This window comes from Microtus pennsylvanicus, chromosome 1 (genome assembly GCF_037038515.1).
Source record: "Microtus pennsylvanicus isolate mMicPen1 chromosome 1, mMicPen1.hap1, whole genome shotgun sequence".
Lineage (NCBI taxonomy): Eukaryota > Metazoa > Chordata > Mammalia > Rodentia > Cricetidae > Microtus > Microtus pennsylvanicus.
This window is the reverse complement of record NC_134579.1, coordinates 39414234-39435901: the sequence shown is the minus strand read 5'-3', so window position 1 is coordinate 39435901 and position 21668 is coordinate 39414234. Positions and strand designations below refer to the sequence as shown.

The 21668-nt window shown below is 46.8% G+C and overlaps 1 protein-coding gene across 2 annotated transcripts; it reads right to left on the bottom strand.

Annotated features, from left to right (window-relative positions):
• Positions 1-1457: 1457 nt before the first annotated feature.
• LOC142843931 (golgin subfamily B member 1-like) lies at positions 1458-19807 on the bottom strand. Of its 2 annotated transcripts, XM_075962084.1 has the most exons (9): positions 18091-19807; positions 17816-17986; positions 16535-16666; positions 14647-14773; positions 13996-14133; positions 9838-9932; positions 9180-9311; positions 2323-2475; positions 1458-2149 (listed from the first exon to the last, which is right to left on the bottom strand). In XM_075962084.1, the coding sequence occupies exons 6-8, from the start codon at positions 9888-9890 to the stop codon at positions 2367-2369; spliced, it is 294 nt and encodes a 97-aa protein (XP_075818199.1). In that variant the 5' UTR covers positions 9891-9932; positions 13996-14133; positions 14647-14773; positions 16535-16666; positions 17816-17986; positions 18091-19807; the 3' UTR covers positions 1458-2149; positions 2323-2366. The 2 variants fall into 2 exon arrangements, with proteins under 2 accessions (XP_075818199.1, XP_075818208.1); XM_075962093.1 differs by lacking the exon at positions 13996-14133.
• Positions 19808-21668: the final 1861 nt, after the last annotated feature.

The window sequence follows — 21668 nt, the reverse complement described above, 5'->3', positions numbered from 1 at the left end:
ACTGATCTGTATGTGAATCTTGAAGGGCAAGCCTGTAAAACACCTCTTCATTACCTGTAGCACACACAGAACTGATGTCAAAAGGATAAGTCACGGGAAAGGAAGGAGGAAGTCCTAGCTTGTTGGGAAACTGTGTGGAGCCTGAGCTCACTGACAGAAGTCTGACTCCAGATGAATTCCTCCAAGAAGCAGGAGCTGTGAACTCTGACACACTCCGTGCTGTTAAGATCTGTGGCCCTTCCCTTCTATCTTCAAGTTGGACATGCTCAGGTGACTTGTTTGGGCCAATGAAATAGACCCTTTCTGAGGTGAAGGCCACTGAGAGTTTGGAGGCGTTTACAGTTGGCTGCTTTACAAACAATCCCCCAGGGGGACTCCTCTGGCAGCCTGAGGCCCTCAGTGACAAAGAGGATTCAAAGAAACTCCCAAGATCATCCTAAGACTTTGTTATAGAATCTGACCCAGGCTCTTCTTGGAATTGTGACCTGATTGCCCTAGAGATAATGAACCCAGAAAGGGTCCCAGATGGGTTTCTCCGCTCTTGGACTGTAGAGAGCATTTCTACAGAAGAACAGAGCGTTTCTACAGGAGGACAGAAAGCTCCTAAGGTCCCTTCCAAATGGACGCTAGACTCTGGACATTTCATTTGTTCTGTTAAAGCTGTTTTAAAGTAGAGACAATGTAGAAAAAGGAAATCTTCTAGCTAACCTGGAATTCTAATTCAATGTCGGAATTAGAGTATCAGAGCAGACATTCTAGCACATCATATGGCAATGCAGTTCTCTGGAGAAACTGTAGAACTTTAGAGATGAGACCGAGAAAACTCATTTCCCCTTTACAGATACCCCACGTTCGTCCCTTGAGTGGAGTGTAGCACGCAGGAATAACTTTGAAACCAGAGTGTTCGGGTTCAAAATCCACTTGTTCAATGAGATAGCCAGCCAGCTTTTCCCAAGCAGCAACTTCATACAAATGCGTAATTATACCCACCCTACCTGCATGAGCTACGAAACCCCCACACTGCGTGTCCTGGGAGACTGATTTGCTGTTGTGTTCTGTTCTCCTGAGACAGAGTCTCGCTATGTAGCACAGGCTATCTTCAACTTACTATACGGACAAGACTGACCTCGAACTTACGATCTCCGGTCTCAGTCTTCTGAGTGCTGGGGTTATAGGCAAGTGCCCAACGTTTTCCAGTGTTCTCTCAGCACTATACACAAGGCTTCAGGACTTCACCCTGGCACTCTGCTCCTTTAACTCAGTCTCGGGATGGCTTTCTTCACCTTGGCTCCATCAGCTGAGGCTAGAAGGATGCTCACAGCCCTCTGAGGCTGGTCAGTGAGAAGGGAGGATTTTCAGGACTCTAGTACTCCGGGAACTATCCCTCCACCCTCCACTCTCCAGAGTGCAGACCCAGGTACGTAACAACTGTGCCGACAGACAGCCTCACACAAATCTCCATTCCGAAAATAACGTTTTATTATTTTACAATAGTTCAGGAAAGTCCTTGGGATGTTGTGACTAAAATGTAATCACCATAGACGGTAGAGCTGATCAGTGAACCACCAGTCCTCTCCCTTCTTCAGGTGATGAGCACAGAAGGGAAGACATCATGTCCACAATGAGAAAGCGGCGGTTAGCAAGGGGAGGACAGGCACAGTGATGTCACTCGTGACCACTGCTCTCAGGTCTGGATCAGCTGTTTTGTCTTCTCTTCCCATTGCCTCAGCCCTGTTTGCAGAGGCAGGTGACAATGGCGTTGAAGACAGAATAATTCACACCGCATGCTGTAGCTCAGGGGGTTCTCGGGGCTAGAAATTGTGATGCTCTGGCTCCCTAGTGGCTTCAGGACCCCTATGGAGGGATGCACTAGGCCTTGTGTTCTAACCTGTCCTCACAGCCACCTCTGTTGTCATGGGAACTTTCCAAAAAGATGCAGATGGATTGGAAGTGGGAAGGCTGTTCTAAAAACTACAATTCTGACATTAGAGATGAAGGAATTACAAGTTCTGAGAGCTGTGGTGGAGTGAGGAGTTTATAGATGACCTGTGAAACACAGGATGAGGAGGACGTGAACCATCAGGAAGTAGATGGTTGCAAGCAGTGGCACTCGGGTCCGGAAATGGCAGAGCTTCCATCCACTCCGGGTCTGAAACAAACAAAACAACAACAAGATGAGGAAGTCAGCTCCACCTGAAGACACTTTCTCTTCACCAGTAATTCTGCATCTCAGCCCATTGATCCCACCCTCACAGCAGAGGGGCATCCCGGGAGAAAGTTTCCTCAGTGGCTGACCACCAATAACACTGCCCATCTCCGTACCTCAGCCCGTTCCCACCGCAGAGCTCTCCCTGCGTCCTTCCCTCTTATCCTTCGGCAGCTACTGCCAGGATGTCTATCCACATTGACGTCTCCTGAGAGCCACGGGCACCAATGATAGGAGTCCAGGCCAAATTCCATTCACTCGGCTCCAGCCTGTGTTGAGAGAAAGATACAACACGGTGTCTGCTGCATGAGAATCTTCCCAGTTGGTCTAGTCTAGATAGGTCTATACTGATCTGAACCACTTGAGACCAGTCTAAACCGGTCTGCTCCGGTCTGGACCCATCTGAACTGGTCTGAACCAGTCTAAACTGGTCTGGTCCGGTCTGAGCCGGTCTAAACTGGTTTGAGCAGGTCTGGACCGGTCTGATTCTGTCTGATCCTGTCTAAACTGGTCAGGACCGGTCTAAACCGGTTTGAACAGGCTGAGACTGGTCTGATCCAGTCTAAACCAGTCGGGACTGGCCTGAACTGGTCTAAGCTGGTCGAGACCAGTTTGAACCAGTCTAGACCTGTTTGAGCCAGTCTGAACCGGCTGGGATAGGTCTGATCTGCTCTAAACCAGTTTGAACAGGTCAAGGCCAGTCTAAACTGGTTTGGACCGGCCCAAACTGGCTTGAACTGGTTGAGACCGGTCTGATCCGGTCTAAACCGGTCAGGACCAGCCTGAACCGGTCTAAGCTGGTCGAGACAGGTCTGAACGGGTTTGCACCAGTCTAGACTGGTTTGAGCAGGTCTGAACCAGTTAGAACTGGTCGAGACCGGTCTGTACTGGCTTAAACTGGTCTGGTCCCATCTAAACTGGTTTTGAGCCGGTCGAGACTGATCTGGTCTAAACCAGTCTGGTCTGGTCTGAGCCAGTCTAAACCAGTCTGGTCCAGTCTAAACTGGTTGGAAACGGTCTGGTATTTGGCAGAGCTTTTTGCAGGGAGGAGGTGGTGGTAGATGAAGATTCTCAGCTGTGGGGGAGCACAGGGAGCACTATACCCAGAGCCACATGAGTTGGTCTGGTAGTGTCACTCCCTTTTGGACAGCCTATAGAAAAGCACTGTGTCACTGACAGCCTCACAAGGAACTCCAGAAGGCAGTGACATGCACAGGAGTAATGCAGACCAGGGTTTGAAGCCATAAGGATCCATCCCCGGTCAGAAAAGCTGCAGATGCAAATTTCCAAGCCAGTGGGTCACATCTGGAGCAAACTCAGTGCGCATTATACGACAGGTTTGTTTGTGTTGTTGTTATGAGTCTTCGGAGCAGTTCAGCTTTGCTTCTGTGGAAGTAAAATCAGTGGCTCTCTGTTCCTGTGAGTTCTGTGGGCCAGAGCGTCTGTCGATTGCTGTAACTTACTCACTCCTTTAGGACTACTGAACACTTACACAATTTAACATGCAATTTCAGTGAATTAAAAAAAAACAGTATTAACTGGTGTGTAGGACTTGGCTATCCCTGGGATACTTTGTATCTCCTTTTTCCTTAGGAGATTTAAAATTGACTCACACACAAAAAATCCTTCTCAGCTTTGCCCTTTCCTGTCACAACTGTGATAGCATCCGCAGTACTCCAGTTTCAAAGGGATTAAACAGGCATCTGAGGGCTCATTTGAAAACTGCCTCATTATTTACATAAATTAAAAAAGATCTTTCCATGGGACATGGGAGAGGAACATTGTTGCCTCAGAAATGGCTTCTTCCAGCCAAGGTCACAGAACTTTCTGGCCTGGAACAGGAGGAAAAAGGGAATAAGTTGGTTGAGCAGATTGTCTCAGGGCTGTGCAGTCATCCATTGTGGGACCCGCAGAGGGCAGCTGGGTGCTGGGGAAGAGAGGTGTGAAAGAAAGCCCTCCCTCCCCAGGGCCATGAAAAGATAGAACTATAGGACCATATCCACAGATGTCACAGATGCTGACTGTGTTCGGGACTGTGCTCTGCAGACAAAGTCCAGCGGGATTCCAGCGTCTGGAGTAAGGAATTGAGCATTAGCAGTAAAGAGGCTGATGGTACGTACGGCAGAGCCACTACTCGAACCAGAGACAAAGCATTAAGTTTTACAGTTGTATCCTGGTGTCTTAGTTTGGCTGGTGACTTCCGAGAGCTCAGCAGTTAAGAGCATTTGTTCTTACTGAGGACTCAGGTTCAGTTCCTAGCACCAGCACGGTGGCTCACCACCTCTGTAACTCCAGTTCCAGAAGATCTGATGTCCTCTTCTGACCTCCAAGAGCGTCAGGCACACACATGGTGCGCATGCATGCAAGCAAGCACAATACTCACATGAAATTTAAATACATATGTAAGTTTAAAAACAACTGACCAAAACTAACTTGGAGAGGAAATTTGGTTTACATGTCTCCATCACGGTCATTGAGGGAAAACCAGGATAGGAACTCAAGGCAGGAACTGAAGACTATGTAGAAACAGGGCTGCATATCAGAACCACTGGGGAATCCTGCAAAGGCTGGTGGCGGAGTCCTGAACATCTGCAGCTGCCTGTGAGCAGCCGCGTCTCTGGAGCTCCTAGCTCAGCCTGAGAAACATTGCCCAGACCTAGCGGTGTGCAGCATTGGTTTCCAGGTGTCCATCACACCGTCCTCAGCAGCTGTTGAAATGGATATGAGTGTGCGCATCTCAAAAGTAAACTTTCATCTCACTTAAAGTGTAGATTTACATTGTAGGGTCTGAGTGGGAACCGGCTATGCTTCTAACAAGCTCCTTGAGGTGCTATCCCCATCTGAGAGCAGCAAAGGCCTAGACCAGTGTGGTTCCCAACCTGGGAGTCATGACCCCTTCCATGAGTCATGATATGGGGTTGCATATCAGATATTTATATTGCGATCTATGACTAACAAAATTACAGTTATGAAGTAGCAACAAAAATAATTTTATGGTTGGGGGTCACCACAACATAAGGAACTGTATTAAAGGGTCTCAGCATTGGGAAGGTTGAGAACTACTGTCTTAGACTAACAAAACGTGTTCCACCATTTGTAATTTTCTCCTTGCTACCGAGACACACTTGTCATATCGGCATGTCTTTATTCTAGCCTAAATTGAGTGCGTCTCCTGTGCCCAGTCTTTTATTTTCCTCTCCCAGTTCAGCATTGCGGCATGTAAGATAACTTCAAATTCTCTGTAACTACTTTCGAATGAAATATCAATACATAACATCTTACGTAAGTATTAGGTAAAGACAATATGCTATGAGTTGTTGTTGTTTGTTTGTTTGAGACAGGGTTTCTCTTTGTAGCCCTGGCTGTCCTGGAACTTGCTCTGTTGACCAGGCTGGCCTCTAATTCAGAAATCTGCCTCCCAAGTACTGTGATTAACTGTGTGCCCCTGACTGCCTGGATCCTCACTTCCCACCCCAACCCCCACCCAAGTAATACTTGTCGTGAGTCTGTAAACAGACTGTGTCAGCTGTCTAGGACATTGTAGAAGCATCCATCCTCAGGTCCACCCAGATCTACGTTATGAGAAACTTGGCAGAGGGATCCAGCAGCTTTGTTTTTGTTTTGGTTTTTTGGTTTTTTTGAGACAGGGTTTTTCTGTGTAGCCCTGACTGTCCTAGAACTCTCTTTGTAGACCAGGCTGACCTTGAACTCACAGAGATCCACCTGCCTCCGCCTCCCGAGTGTGAGAATTAAAGCCCCCACACCTCTTGAGAACCTCTACTCCTAGAAATAACCAGCAATGTGCTCATCAGAGCCTTCTGGGCAACCATGAGGCTTCATTGGACTTCCTGCTAGGGCTCTGGGGACTGAGCTCTGGTCAGCCAGGGACCGACAAGGCTTCTCGTGCACCGACAGGGTTAAAGGGCTGTTTTTCTTTTGTTTTGTGTGTTTGTAATTTTGATCCACCAGAGAACAGAAAATTTCTGTCCTGGATATCTTGGGCTATGTGTTTTATCTCTTAGGGACCAAAAAGGAAAGTCTTAATGAAACTTGGCTTCTTTGTGCTCTCATTTTGATTATAAAATCAAAACAGTAGCTCACAACTGTCTTCAGTAGTAGTGACATTTAAAAATTATTTTTACACTAGTCTGTTACATTTCTAATATGTGTAATTGATCATATGTTCATCAGCATTTATCCTTTGGAGAAGTAGAAGTTACTGACCTAGTGTGAAGTAGCAGTGAGGAAAGTCGGGGAGATGTTTCTGATCTAGGTCTTCAAACCCCAGCCCCACTTTTGTCCGGGGTACCTCTCTGGTCTCATAGTCTCTCCCATCGTTTACCCCCTTCTGCTTTCTCTGGCCCCTTCGTGGTCCCTGAAGCTACAAGTAACATTCTCAAAGAGACTTTCCTGACTAAAGTATCACACACTCATTTCAGACACATACATGTCGTGTCCCAGGGTCCTCTTTCATTTATATTTTTCCTTTCTGGCACTTAACTTCTGACATATGTATATATGTATGTATATATATACACATATATATGTATATATGTGTGTGTGTTCACACTAGAATGTAGGTCATAATGGCACAGATTATTATCTGTTCTATATATTGCCGAAAGTGTCTTGTACATACATACACATAGTATATTCTTTGTTACTATCTGCTGGGTGAGTGAATGACTTTCTCCACATGCATTTCTGTTGCTGATAACTGCCAAGTACTCCATAGGCTGGTGTTTTTGCTTTTATTATTACTGCTGAACTGTGTGAGTGGCCGTCTGTCTTCTGTTCTCTTTGGAAAGGAGCTGCTGAGGAAACAGTTGCTGCCTTTCCCCCATTTTCCGTTTAGAGAGCAAAGTCTGTCTAGTGAGCTCCACTTAACGTGCTCCAGTCTAGCCTTGCAAAGAGTGTGTCCTTATAGGTCACTTTAAATCAGTGGCTTCCTGGTTTAACCAAATCTACTTGGTACAGCTGGGTCAGGCACTTAAAAGAGGTGAAATGGCAAGTTTAATGTTATATATATATATATATGTGTGTGTGTGTGTGTGTGTGTGTGTGTGTGTGTTTTATATATGTAAAAAATGAAATTTAACATATGTATATATGTGTGTGTATATATGTGTGTGTATATATATATATATATATATATATATATATATATATATATTTGGTTTTTGTTTGATTTTCAAGGCACGGTTTCTCTGTACAACAGTGCTAGCTGTCCTAGAACTCACTCTATAGACCAGGCTGGCCTCAAACTCAGAGACTGCCTACCTCTGCCTCCCGAGTGCTGGGATTAAAGGCATGAGCCACCACTGCCCAGCATGCTCTATAGATTTTCCCACCACTGGTAGAGGTGGGGTACTAGATTCTCAAAGCACAGTTCTGCCAGCAGTGCTCCTACACCCTAGGAGTTGTTAGAATTGTACATTTCCCATGAGTATGCCAGTTCATTCTGCTATGCCAGCACTGAGGGGTATTGCTGTAAGTTCACAGTCAGTGTGGGTTCCATTATGAGACCCTGTGTGATAAGAGAGGAGAAAAGAGAAGAGAAGAAAAAAATGAGCGGTCACTAGCTGTGTAGTATGTTTCAAACAGGCCTGCAGCTAACTCGGGTTCCACTGAGCTTTGAGGATCTGAGCAGTGTGTGCTTTTGTCTGTCCGATGAAGAAGAGAGCGACCCACAGAGAAGTGTTCACTTGATGGAGATTCCCTGTGTGGGGAAGAAACATGAAGAGAAAAGGGGCTTTGCATGCTCCCCACTCCAGTTAAAACGTCTGCCCTGTGGGCAAATGAGTGACGAGACACGCCTTATCCTGTTGTTCTCAGAGGCCACTGAGTAATGGCAGTTTCTCCTTAGATGGAGAATTTCCAGAATGAAGTAATAAGCACATCAGTAGACATCAGAGCAGAAGCTGCAGCAGCTGCAGCTCAGCCCATGCTAAGAGCCTGACAGAATTTCTTGAGTTCTTTTGCCTATTATAAATTGAAAAAAATATCGAGTGTGATGGTGCATACCTGTAATCCCAGCCCTGGGAAGTAGAGCCAGGAGAATCGTAAGTTCAAAACCAGTCTGGGCTACATAGCAAGTCCCTTTCTCAAAAACAAACAAAAGACCAGGGTGGGGTGGAGAAGGAAGGGGAGTGAGAAATGAGTTTCTGAATGAAATGTGATGGGGGAGGGGAGAATATGATGCATAACGGGCACTGGGGTCTAGGTCTGTTGATTGTTAGTCATGCTTCCATGGGTAAGACTCTAACCAATATCCCAGCTGGAAGCACCCAAGCCAGCATCCTAGACTGGTCCAGACTAGACCAGAATGGTCTCCACCAGTTCAGACAGAGCAGAATGGTCCTCAACTGCTCAGACCAGACCAGAACAGACAAGTTTAGACCGGCTTAGGCCAGTTCAGACTGGACCAGACCAGTCTTGACCGGTTCAGACTGGTTTAGGCCGGATCAGGATGGTCCCGGCCAGTTCAGACTGGTCCTGACCGGTTCAAACTGGTTTAGACTGGTCCTGACTGGTCCAAGCTGGTTTACATCAGTTCAGACCAGTCCCGACAGGTTTAGACTGGATCAAACCAGTTCCAACCGGATCAGACCAGTTCCATCTGGTTTAGACCAGATCAAACCAGCTGAGACCGGTTCAGACTGGTCCCAACCAGTTTAGACTGGCTCGAACCAGTTTAGACTGGTTCAGACTGGTCCTGACTGGTTTAGACTGGCTAAAACCGGTTTAGACCAGTTCAGACTGGACCAGGCCGGTTTAGACCAGACTCGACAGGTTCAGGCCGGTTTAGAAACTCCACAGGTATCCTGCTTCTTGGTGATGGCTCTCAAGTTGCTCCAGGACCACATCAAGAGGAGATAAGATCTTAACTCACCCTGAGCCTGATTGCAGAAATGTGCAGGAGCAAGGCCAGAAAGGGTGAGAAGTGAGCAGAAAGAGCTTCCCCACACCTTACCATCTGATCTGCTCCTCGGCCAAGAAGAGCTCATTCTCAATGGCCAATCTTTGGTCTCGCTCTTCTAGCAGCTTCTGTAACTCACTCACTTCTTGTTTCATGCTGCAGAGCTGCTGCTGGACTTCAGACAATCTGGAGGGTGAAAGGCAGGCAAAGGGCATCACTGGATGTAGTACACGATCTTGAATACATCGTCACATGGCTGGAAGCATTTCCCCAAATAGGAAAATTAACTAACATAGAAGTACAGCTACAGCACAATTACAGCGGAAAATACCTATGGGGAGATGCGAGCCCGTCGGAGCAGCTGTAATTCTAGCATTTGTAGTGCTGTGTGTGTGCACTTGTGTTACAAGTACTGTTCACTTCTTGCACAACATCTGTTAGGTACTGTTGCATTCAATCTTTACATCATTCTGTGATGCTAGTCAGATACTAGGACTCACTAAGAGTATATGGTGAATTCTGCTCCACCAAGATTGCAACCCAATTTCATTAAGATAGCATACACTGGCCATACACAACAATAGGTTTCATTATGACCTTTCCATACACGTAGATAAGATCTTTTTATCATATTCTCCCATCATCCTCTCATGTCTACCACCCAATTTCTTTGCACACAGTGTATGTGTGGAGGAGAATCCTGCTCCTCTACCTTGGTTGTGGCTCCCTTGTGGCCTCTGGATCCCTCTTTCTCTTTCCATTCATTTCCTAGGGCGCTCCGGGAACATCATCTACATTTGGTGGCCCCTAGAAGAAACAACAGCGGAGCAGTTGTGATGGAAGCTCTTCAGACACCTTGTGTGTGTGCAAACTGAGAGCCTGTAGGGAAGCGACAGTCCCTAGCTATCACTCTGAGCACTTCCTGCAGCTGCCTTGCTGCCTGCAGCTCCTGCACCTGCTTCTCCAGGACACGCAGTGCTTGGAGAGGTCACTGGAGTGATGCTGGTTCTCGCGGAGACTCTGGCTGGCGTCGCTGAGCTGGATGGAGAGGGTGTTCTTCTCCTCCAGCAGCTGTGAGAACTGCAGCAGGGGAGAGGATGAGTACCACCCCAGGACCACATCACTGGAAGCAGTGCTTAGGCAACTGGCCTGAACTTGTAGGACCTGCTTTGCAATATAGAACCTATCTTAGAATCCTACCACAGTATGCTTCTTCAAAGGGAAACATACCTAAATGTTTCAGGCATGAAAGGAAACTAATTCTGGAAGAATAGCAGGAAACTGGTTTATTTTTACTGGTTCCAAGGTCTATGAACTGAACAACGATTAAACAGAACACCCTAACAAAAATTACAGTAGAACAGGTTATTCCAGGAATGTCAGCAGAGAGCAGAAGGTTGGGTCTATGCTTAAATTACTAATAAATAACAAGCCCTAGAACTCAGTATGGACAGAGAGCAAGCTCACACTTAAAAATGTGTGTAATAGTATTACTGGGTGGACATGTTTCCAAGAGAGCAGACAGAAGTCATATGTGTCTATGTGGACTTGAGAAGCGGGAGTGGGAGCCCAGATGCTCACCAAGTAGAAACAGTACAGTCCCAACGCCAACCTTTCCTCTAGGTCCCGAGGAACAGGCAATGATCAGATCTGTCCCTGTACAAGTTCAGTGTCAGGGACAAAGCGATCTAAGCCTTTGGTTTCTAAACCAGAAAACCTTTTTACGATGAGTGAAAACATTTAGCTGCTGTAGCTTCTACCAGCTGACTGGGGCTGGACTCCTCTGGAACCAGAATTGGGATTCCTCACTTGTGAACTGTCATTTTAAACTTTAGTCATGATTAACACCCAGATACATTGGTAGCCATGGAGACGTCCTCCTGAGTACCCACCACGGAGACACGAGAAGGCCTGGGTCACAGGGAATGGATGGAGTTTGCTAGGAGTCTTGTGTTCCCTTGAGGATTCTTTTCTAAGAGTTTGTGTAAGAAAGTTCATCAATGCTTCAGAGAAAACAATTTTCTAGAGACATCTGGGAAAACGCATTGGATGCACATAGATAGCACACATGATCACAACGTGCTCCGTAACTGAACATGGCTCCAGATGACTTTGTGTGTGGTTGTGACTCTGAAGATCAAGTTTCAGTTTACAAAACATTTGGACATTGTTCATTGAAAGAAGCAGAGAAAGGACCTCCCTCCTTTTTTACAAATGGAAAAAAGAAATAAGCTTACATTACTCCAGGCTATGGCACCAGCAACTCCCAGAGCAAGACTCACAGGTATGGGTCTCAAATGTTGAGTCCCACTTGCTTTATGATGTGGCCCAATCTGGGGAGGCGTGGGTGTGGGGAGAAAGGCTGTCACCGAAGAAAAGGGTGTGAATTTTTGGGAAGCCAAACTTATTTGAGGGTGGCTGGCTGAGTACAATAGGAACTCCAGGGTGAGGACTAACACCATGCTCTCCTATCACAGGAAAAGCGTTCCTAGCTGGAATAAACAGCCCAGGGCACACCAAACACAAGCAAACACAAACAAAACAAATCTCCCCAGTGTTTAAAACTGTCTTCTCATTTTGTCTCTAGTAAATCTAGAAACAGAGGGCAGACCCATAAACTTGTTGGAAGCGAAGGCTTATGAACTACAAAGACAAATAGTTGATCACTAATCAGCCACTCGTAACCTGTCTTGGCTGTCTGCATTCTGTCTCGGTTTCTGGGGTTAGGAGCAGGCATAGGATCCAGGGGCACGGCCCTCCCAGTGTCCATGGAGTCTCACTGGAGCAACCACTGCTCATAGGAATGGCTGCTGTGGGGCTGCCACCACAGAGATGTGCAGGGCACAGACGACTTAGGCTCCTCAGCTTCTGTCTCTACTTTACTCACAGGCTAACTGAATTCAGCCCACTAAAGCTAGACTAGCACTACACCATTGGACTCTCAGCAGGCGAATGACAGTCACTTGTTAACTAGTGGATGAGCGGGCTAGGGAGGTGCCTTCCTCACAGCCAGATTCTAAAGAGAACTATTTCTTATCCCCAGTGACAATGGCCTCTAGCAGTGTGTTCATACTGCAAACGACTCCACTTAGTTCTCAGGTAGGTATCTGTGACTGGAAGAGGAATGGTGGACTTGTGGGGGTGTGGGACATCCTGGTTTTCTATCTTGACCGCTTGTTATACAACTCTTTGTGAACATGTAGCCTGCTATGCCAATGATCTGTTACTTTTATGTGTTAACTGTTGTAGAATATTACTTTAAGGTGTGTGGCTTTTGTTTATGTTGCATTTGTTTAACTCTGTGAAGCTGTGATTCTTGGCCTGTCTAAAACACCTGATGGTCTAATAAAGAGCTGAATGGCCAATAGCAAGGCAGAAGAAAGGACAGGGGGAGCTGGCAGGCAGAGAGAATACATAGAAGGAGAAATCTGGAGGGAGGAGCAAGAGAGAATAAGGAGAGGAGGATGGCAGAGGCCAGCCCCCAGCTACGCAGCAAGACACGAAATAAGAGTGAAAGTAAGGTATATGGAAGTAAGACAAGGAAAAAGCCCAGAGGCAAAGGTAGTCAGAATAATTTCAGTTAAAGAAAAGCTGGAGAGAAACAAGTCAAGATAAGGTTGGGCTTTTATAAGTAATAATAAGCCTCCATGTGTGTATTTATTTGGGAGCTGGGTGGTGGGCCCCCAAAAGAGCTAAGCATAAAAAGAGTAAAAGACAACCAATTACATTTTACTTCAATAAAACATTTAAAATTTTTAGCTCTTATCATCTACAAAAATTATTTATTTCATCACCTATAAACAGCTGTTTCAGTTTAAAATGCTGTCACAGAAGGAGAAGCCCCGACAGAGCCACAGACTAGCATTTAGAGAAAAACAAGAACTGAGCTGTGAGCGGAAGGAGTCACTGGGTCTTCACAGCCACAGAACAGAACCTCTGTAATAGGTCGGTGAGGGGAGACCCCTCCCCACCAAACAAAACTAAGCCACTTAGTTCATCAATTCATTTGGATCCAAAGCCAATGGAGTCTCTGACGTTCTAGTAATGGTTGAATTTATCATCTAATGAGTCCCTTCTATGTGTGGTAAACACACTAGTCACACACATGACCAATGACTTCAGAATGACTGCAGCCTTGAGCAAGTGGGCTTTTCTCCTCATCTGGGAAAACCGTCTCCTGATTTTTATGATTTTGAATCACAATGTTATTAGTATTTGTGTGTGTGCATGTATGTAATACACATGCACGAGTGTAGGCATGTTCATTCTATAACACACATGTAGAGAACAGAGAAGAACGCTCAGGAACTGGTTTCATCTTTCCTCTGCGGGATCCAGAGATGAAACTGAAGTCATCAGGATTGCAAGGCAAGCACTTTCCCCCCTGAGCAGCCTCAATGCCCGTGTTCCGTGACTTCCTGTGACAAGATGCACGCATCCACCCCACACTGTGCAGACATTTGCGGGCATTCACAACTCTTCTCACAGACCCCTGGACCCACTATCCACTAATCTTATGAATGACGTCTAATTTTGGCAGACACTACCTATCTAGGTTTCTCTGAAGAGGGCAGGACTGGGAGGAGCCACTGAGAACACTTGGACCAGTCAGAGCAGCAGGAAGACAGTGACTGATGGAGATGCTGACACATTACTAACACGTGATAAGATGGGGTGAAGTTTCTGCATGGGTTTCCCCAAGTCACTCTCAAGGGTGAGGGGAATGTGGCCCGTGTCCTCTGCCATGGAATAAACACTCGCTCTTATAACTTCTGTTCCTAAGTTCTGCTGGAGCTGGTGCTTGTGCTGAATCTTACCTCCAGGAGGAGAAAAAAAGAAACTGAATTTCAGTCTAGCACAAAACACGTACCTTGCTGTTCAGCTGCTGAATTCTTAATTCCTTCTGGTGAATTTCCTTTAAGCTGTCATTGAGCTGAGCCCTGAGAAGTTCTGTCTCATAAACTAGGTTTTGTGAGCCATCGATGGAGACTGATGTTTCTGGGGATGCCTGCCAGGAAACAAACATCCCTGACATTGTTTCCTAAGACGGTTCATACTTAACTCCTCCCCCTAGAAGAAATCATGTCCACCCCAGAAGAAGTTAGGAGGAGGCTTGCCTTATAGTTGCAGATGGGTGGTTAGTTATAGGAGGATGATGCTTTTTTTGGATCATGGCACCCTGAGTAGCAAACTCTATGGATATCCTCACCTGTCTCTGGTACTGTGCAGAGAGACTCGTGTTTGGGAGGAAGACCTCAGGAGACTCTGCAGATGACTGAGCTGCTCATCCGTATATGAAAGAATACACTGAGTGTGTGTAAATACCAACTGAGAAGGCCACACACACATGCAAACTAATGAATGAGTAGATGTGGAAGTAAAGGAGAGAGGGAGGGGCAGGCAGGGAGAGGCCGACTGATGAGAGATCGCTACTGATTGTCTAGAAAGAGGCATTGACAGTGGATAGCCGTTGGCTCGTAGTGATTTGTTAAGCTATAATAACGAGGTGACTCACTCCTACCTTCACGGCCTGTTCTGACTGCGCCTGGTGAAGCTGGGCTTGCAAACGGCTAATTAATTTCTCCTTCTCCTGGAGTTCACGTTTATTTCTTCTACGTTATCTCTTCTTCTGTGGAATTCTTATCATGCTGAAAATTGCAATAGATTGAAGTCGCTTACTTAAGAGTTAGAATTAATATATATTTTATCTTTTACACTATTTGCCTTTTAGAGACATTTAATTACAGCTTCACTGAAGTGATAGCACTCAGGAGCCAGAAGCAGGATGATCTCTCTTAGTTAGAAGCCATCCTGGTTTAGAGTCCCAGAACAGTCAGAACTACATAGAAAGCCTAACTTGTATCAAACAATAAAACCAATCAACCACCACAACAAAATTAAACAACAACAACAGAATCAAGAAGAAAAAACTAAAAAAAAAAAGGATGAATTTGGGCTGGGAAGATAGCCAAGTTTAAGAAAGCTTGTTCTACAGCCGCGAGGACTAGGGTTTGGATCCTAGAACCCACAAACACCTGTTACTCCAGCTTCAAGGGATCTGTCACACCCTCTTCTTGTCTCTGATACCCTTCTCTATCTGTCGCTGTCTGTCCATGCCCCCTGCCACACAAATGCACGCTGTGCTAAGCACACCATGGCACACCATGGGTACAGGGCTGCTGTGACTGACAGCTGGAGCAGACTGGGACAGCTGGACATCATTTATTGAACATGGAAAGGAAATGATGATGTAAGATGCTGGCACGTTTAAGGCCTGGGGGCTAAGTAGTAAGCTAAAGTGAAATGCAGAATAGAAAATGGGTAAATAAAAAAAATCTAACAACACGACTCAAGGGAAGTCTGAAAGAATCAACATGAAAAGGCAAAGGTTAGTGCCTGCCACCACAGCCGGGGAAGAGAGTTGCCATAGGAACTATAGAGGAGGAAAAGAATTCAAACAATGAAATTACTTGCTTTTAAAACCAACTTTGAGATGCTAAACAACCCTATTCTATACCCCTCCTTCTTGTGCCCCTGCTGTAGGAGGGGCTAAACCTAGGGCCTTATCCACACTGCATAGGTGCTCTACTCCTGGGCCACATCCCCAGGGCAGACAAGGAACAGCAGTGTCCCTGAAAGGTAATAAGCAGGGCACTGGGACATAACAAGTGCCCTCAAAAGCTCCCCTCAGAACGAACATTTCTGATAACGTAATACCGGGGGCAGGGGGAGTCGAGGCTGACGTACAACCGCTGTGAGCCACAGTGGCCCAGCAGCACCAGCGTTATCTGCACACGACCCCAAAACCTGGCGGTCCCTGCTCTCTACATAGATACCGGAGCGAGGCTCCGAACAGAAAGGCCAAGAGGACACCTGGAGCAACACCACACTCCTCTAAAGACAGCTTTAGTCCCTCTGCATCCCGACTAGACGCTGCTCTGTCTTCTTACACACCAGGGTGGACCAGGCAACTCAGCTCATAGTTCATAAAACATCAATGAACCATTATTCACTTACAGAAACAGAGAATATTCTTTATTAGTTAAGCAATAAAAGGATTTCAGAGCTGGGGAAAAACCTTAGAGATCACAGTTTTAATGTTCTAACCAATAATCAAACTCATCCACAAAGTATATGTTTCTCCTCTCTGTCTCACTCCAGGACTCATGTCTGCCTGTCAGCCCTTTGAGTTTCGCTTTTGCATGAAGTTTTATTTTTTTAATTTTGTTATCAGCAGCTTCACGCTCCTCCTGCCGTAGAGCAATGAAGACAATAAACAAGTTTACCCAGCACACAACTTGCTCGCGGCAGGCAGCGCGATATGGCACTTAGGAATAAGAAGCAGGGCTAACGCTCTGAGCGGACGACCTGTCTTTATCAAATGCTCAGCAAACAGCGAACGACAATACCTGCAGAGCTTCGTCCTTCTGGCTGATGACGTCTTTCAGCTCCACCACTAACTTCTCGGCTTCAGCCAGGCGTTCCAGAGCATCACTTTGCGTGCTGTTATTCAATTCCATGCCAGATTCCTGGGGTAATTCCTGGGATTTGGACAGAAAGCAATAAAAATAATGCACAGGGGAAAGGCAGTGACTCCCCGCAGGGACTGCTGCATCCTCACCTCAATCACTGGCCAACTCCTCTCTTCTGAAACTGAGCCCTGACTAATCCCACAGCAGTTATCCTTGCCCTTACAATATAGTGTTTTGTCTAACTTACAGTATTTGTTTCAAAACTTGATTTATTTCTTATACATGAGCACTGTGCATGTACACCTGCAGACCAGAAGGGGGCACCAGATCCTATTAGAGACGATTGTGAGCCACCATGTAGTTGCTGGAAATAGAAAACTCAGGACCTCTGGAAGAGCAGCTAGTGCTCTTAACTGCTGAGCCATCTCTGCAGCCCCAGAACTTTTATTATCCTAATTTTATCCAAGAGGAAAATAAAGGGAGGCCAGGATTACATAGTAAAAAGTGGAGGGCTGGAGATGTGGCTCAGCTGGTGGAGCGAAGGCCACGCTTGCACAAGGCCTGGCTTCAGTTCCCGGTCCTGCATCAACTGTCATAGATGGTATCCCACACCTCGGACCCATCACTCAGAAGGCAGAGGCTGAGAGATCAGGAGCCCAAGGTAATCTTTGGCTAGCGACAGAGCAGGTTGGAGGCCAGCCTGGGATACCCAAGACCCTGTCTCAAACAAAACAAATTAAATTAAAATAAGTTATTTGAAAATTAAAATAAAACAAAAACCCTTAAGTATTTGGCTTGCCACTTGTCTTTGAAAAAGTTAATGGACTTCTTTTGAATCCTTAAGGGTTGGAAAATACAATGCAAACTACAAGAAAGGCAGACAGATTTATAGAAATAAACAGAGGTTTTCAAACAAAAATGATGCTCCAGTCCCATATACTCTTTACACTTTCCCATGGAACAGGAGCTGTGTCCCTAGGAGGAGGAAGGGGAGGAGAAGGAGGAGGACGGGGAGGAGGAAGATGTTAACAATAACTTCTTAAGACAGTTTGGTACTAAACTGGCTAACCAGACAACAGAGACCCATCTTTCCTAGCTCATCTACACTTGGTTTCTGTCCCCACAGCTCTCAGACTAATAGTCCTTAGCAGAGGATCATTTACAGAGTGGCAGTGTTTTCTTAAACATCACTTCTCGTGCACGAGGGAGGCTACTCACATCCCTCTAGCCGAAGGTATTCTCCTCAGAAGAACACACAATGGAGGTCTTGTTATTCTGGATCTGGACAAAGTTACAGCTTCTGAGGGAGATGTCATATTCTGGTCAGCATTATATCCGATAATTCACGTAAAACAACATTTGCTAATCCTGATCATCGGCTCAGCATCTCTGAGAGTGAAATAGAAAAGAAAATGCAAAGATCAGTAAAAACAGATACAGGCTGCTGGAGGGCAAGTAAGCAGACAGGTGCAGCTAGACATCAGTACCCATACCATCTCTGCGAGAGGAGGGACTGTCACTGGATTCGGGGTGCAGCCAGCTGTGTGCATGGGGTAGCCACACCCTGTTCTGCTCGGGAGTCGTATTGTAAGCACCATCACTAGGGTCAGCTTGAAAAATAAAATGCAAGAACACAATCTTTAAATACAAGGACGTCATTGTCAAGGATGTCTTAAGGGCTGTCTTTAATGCCTTATTTTTTTATTGAAAAACAAAAATCTTAAGTTTTCCTTCTCCCAGATTGATCCTTTTCTGATTTTCGATGAAACCCCAGACTCAACAAAATTTCCCTTTTCATGTGTTCCCCGAACCCTTTCTTTTCATGCAGTTCTCCTGACAAACCATGTGGTGTCAGTGGAGAGTCACTATTCAATATGGCGTATAAACATTTATAGTAGTAAATGACTGCAATCAGTATCCTTCGCTTGTTAGGAGCAGAATTAAAAAAAGAAAAGAAAAGGCAACCTAAGCAGAGAAAAGGAGATAAAGCCTAGAGCAGATATCAGAGAATTAAACCCATGAAACAAAGGCTGCGCTCAGAAGAGCTTCCACCAAAGCCCCTAGGCTGAGGATTCAGGGCCTGTGCACCCGATGTAGTCCCTCTACCACTAATCCACACTCCCAGCCATCTTGATCCAGGATCAAGGAAGTAAAAGCAGTGTTACGAATACACATCGCTTCAAGCCTGGCCTCCTGGAGGCAAGAGTTCTACCATTTGGGTATACTTCCAGCCCCTGAAACTTTTGAGTTATTTTCCATTTTTCTCCCTACCTATTCCAAACCGTTTCGCTTTTTCTAACAGAACATTTCCGGAACCTGACCCTTTACAGCCATTCCGACCATCCAAACCTTATTAACTCATGTTCTGGAAAGGACTCTACCCTGTTAGAAACTCTTCTGCTGTCACCGTGCTCAAATCTGGAAAGCCGTCCTTTGTGTGCTTGGAGAACTTCCAACTATCTCCCAAAGCGAACGTGTTTATTATCCATTATTTCAAATATCTGTCCCAGCCTCAAAACGGTCCTCTCTACAAAGACCAACTGCAGCGCTTTAAATAAACCAGGCAAATACTTTCTCCAGTCGCCTAGGGCTCACTCTCCTGTTGGCATCCCTGCGTTGGAGCGACAAACACACCCCCACACTGCCAACCCCAGGTTTTTTCCTCCAGAACTCCCTTCGAGGCTCCTTCTCCTGCGAACACCTCTGACTCCTGGATCAACTCTCTCTCCTCATCTTCCCAGCCCATTAGCACCAGCAGGATCACGCGTGGGCCTCCGACTGCGGCAACAGCGTCGCCCTTTGCCTAGCCTGAGTCCCGCTGCCCCCGCGGGGCACAAAGTTTGTTCGGGGCCCGAGCTCAGGGCTGGGGCAGGCTCCTTCCTCGCGTCCTCGGTAGCGTGCCCAGGCTGGCTGCCACCGGCCGCTCGGACACGGGGCTGTGCACACGGGGCTGTGCACGCAGGACTGGCCTGCTCGTCCGCATCCGGGGCTGCCCCGGGGAGACACGACTCTGCCGGCCGCCCGGGTGTCTGTGCTCCCGGGCCGCGTACGGCGGCGGGCACCAAGTGGGTACCGAACGGTCACCTAGACTGCGCAGGTGACGGCGGCGGAGCCCCGAGGGCCGGGGCGGCCGGCTGAGCGTCTCTGCCCGAGGTCCCCGGGCCAGCGGTCCGCGGAGGGGCCGATGCGGAGCTCCCCGCGAAGCCTGCCGACCACACTCACCTGCAGGTGGGCGCCACCGGCAACACCCCCGTCCTCCCCGCCCTCCCCACCCACCCCCACCCACCCCCCGCCCGACCTAAGCGGCCTCAGCTCGGGAATCCCAAACTCAACGGCTCTGCCGCGCGCCCCTCAACCACCACCGGTCTCCGAGGGTCGGAAGGCGGGACTGAGACGTTGGCCTATCGGAACTGTGCACCGGCCGTTACCATGGCGACCAGCCACGCCTGTCTGTAGCCTGTAGCATCACGGTGACAGACACCGACGCCCTAAAACCTTCCGCTTCCTCAAAGTCGGAACCAAGGGATTCTAGGGAGGAGAGGCATGGCGGGTGATTGTGTGTTGGGCTGTGACGTGGAAGAAGATCCAAGAAGGCCGAGAGGGTGGGTAGTCTGCAAAGATCAGGGGTTTGCTGTGTAGTTACGGAGTTCCGGTTTACCCTAATTCCTACCTATTGCTATGGACCATGGCCCAGGCTTTTGAGGAGATTTTGGACCAGGGTCACCAGCTGCTAGTATTGGGATTTGTGTGAGAACCAACCCGGAGTAGAGCCTGAAACTTGGTTTAGTATGGCTTTTTAACTTTGTGATGAAAAAATGAGAACCAGAGATACGGCTAGCCAAAGACAACAGCAATTTAGCAAAGGTCAGACTACAACCTGACATCGCAAGGCATCCTTTGCTGGTATCGCTGAGGATGAGAGTGTAAGAGACAGTGACGAGTTGGGAAGTGGCGCTTCAGCTGGGATAGCGGACAGAGATTTAAGGGCTCAGGCGCTGGGAAGAGTCAGTGAGGAACTCCAACAAAAGACAGATAGCACTCAAGTGCTCCTTCACCCTAAAAGGCCGCCTGGCCGGCGGCGGAGGGTGCAGCCACCTAGCCAATTCCTAATGATTTCAGACATTCTTCGTAAGAATGTTACTATGAATTTATGGAATCTCATTATACACCAGCACACAGCTAGCCCACTATATTTGCAATCTCAACCTAAGGATCACACAATCTTGAGGCTCAAATAGTAGCTCGGTAAGGCATATCTTAGCTGCTTATTTAAAGTTGTATATTTGCTATATATGTTTTGCAACCTAATGTAACTATCTTATTGCCTTATCACAGTTTATTATAAGAAATCCTGAGGTTTTTGTCTCTTTTGATCTCAGTTGTATCTCCGGGTCCCAGAATAGTACATAGGGGGTACTGAATGTCCCTTGAAGCAATGAAGCAATATTATGTGTGACTATCTTTAATTTAAATGCAATATAATAAGCTTCAAAACACTGGCTTATACAAGGTGTTTGGGGGAGGGACAGAGCCAGAATAAAAGGTGTATTTTATCTCTTTGTATACATACCTACATTTGGCCTTAGATCTTTCGGTTTTAAGGTCTCTCCTTGCAGAAGTTATAAAGTTATCTAGCAGGCATGTCTCCACCTTCTCTTGGGTGGGTCCAGACTGGTCATTCCCAGAGAACTGCAGTGAATACACAGGGAGTGGAATGAGGAAATGTGGAGAGGGTGGAGCTGAGCTGAGCTCCTTAAAAGCTCCTTCAAGCATCACTGAAGGATGGGGATGGTTTAAAACGCAACCCAGCCTCAGCACCCTGACTCTGAGAGAGTGACTGGGATGGCAAACGGTAATTTAGGAACTATCCAGGTGTGTGGCACCTGACTTTAACCCTAGCACTTGGGAGACAGGCGGGCAGATCTCTGAGTTTGAAACCAGGTTCGTTTATGAATGGAATTCCAGGCCAGTCTGCTGAGTGAGTCAGTCTGTGTCTCCACTGTCTCTCTCAAAAGCAAATAATTAGGAATTGGCACCAAATGGGAGTGAAGACCAGTGGGGCTTCAGCACC

What these genes read in the sequence shown, in the direction of transcription:
- LOC142843931 (XM_075962084.1), bottom strand. Translation starts at nt 9,890, where the DNA reads ATGAATGGAAAGAGAAAGAGGGATCCAGAGGCCACAAGGGAGCCACAA. An exon ending in ACAAGGGAGCCACAACCAAG is followed by an intron (nt 9,312 to 9,837) that starts GTAGAGGAGCAG and finishes TTCACCCTCCAG; the next exon opens with ATTGTCTGAAGTCCAGCAGC. An exon ending in GCCGAGGAGCAGATCAGATG is followed by an intron (nt 2,476 to 9,179) that starts GTAAGGTGTGGG and finishes CTCTCAACACAG; the next exon opens with GCTGGAGCCGAGTGAATGGA.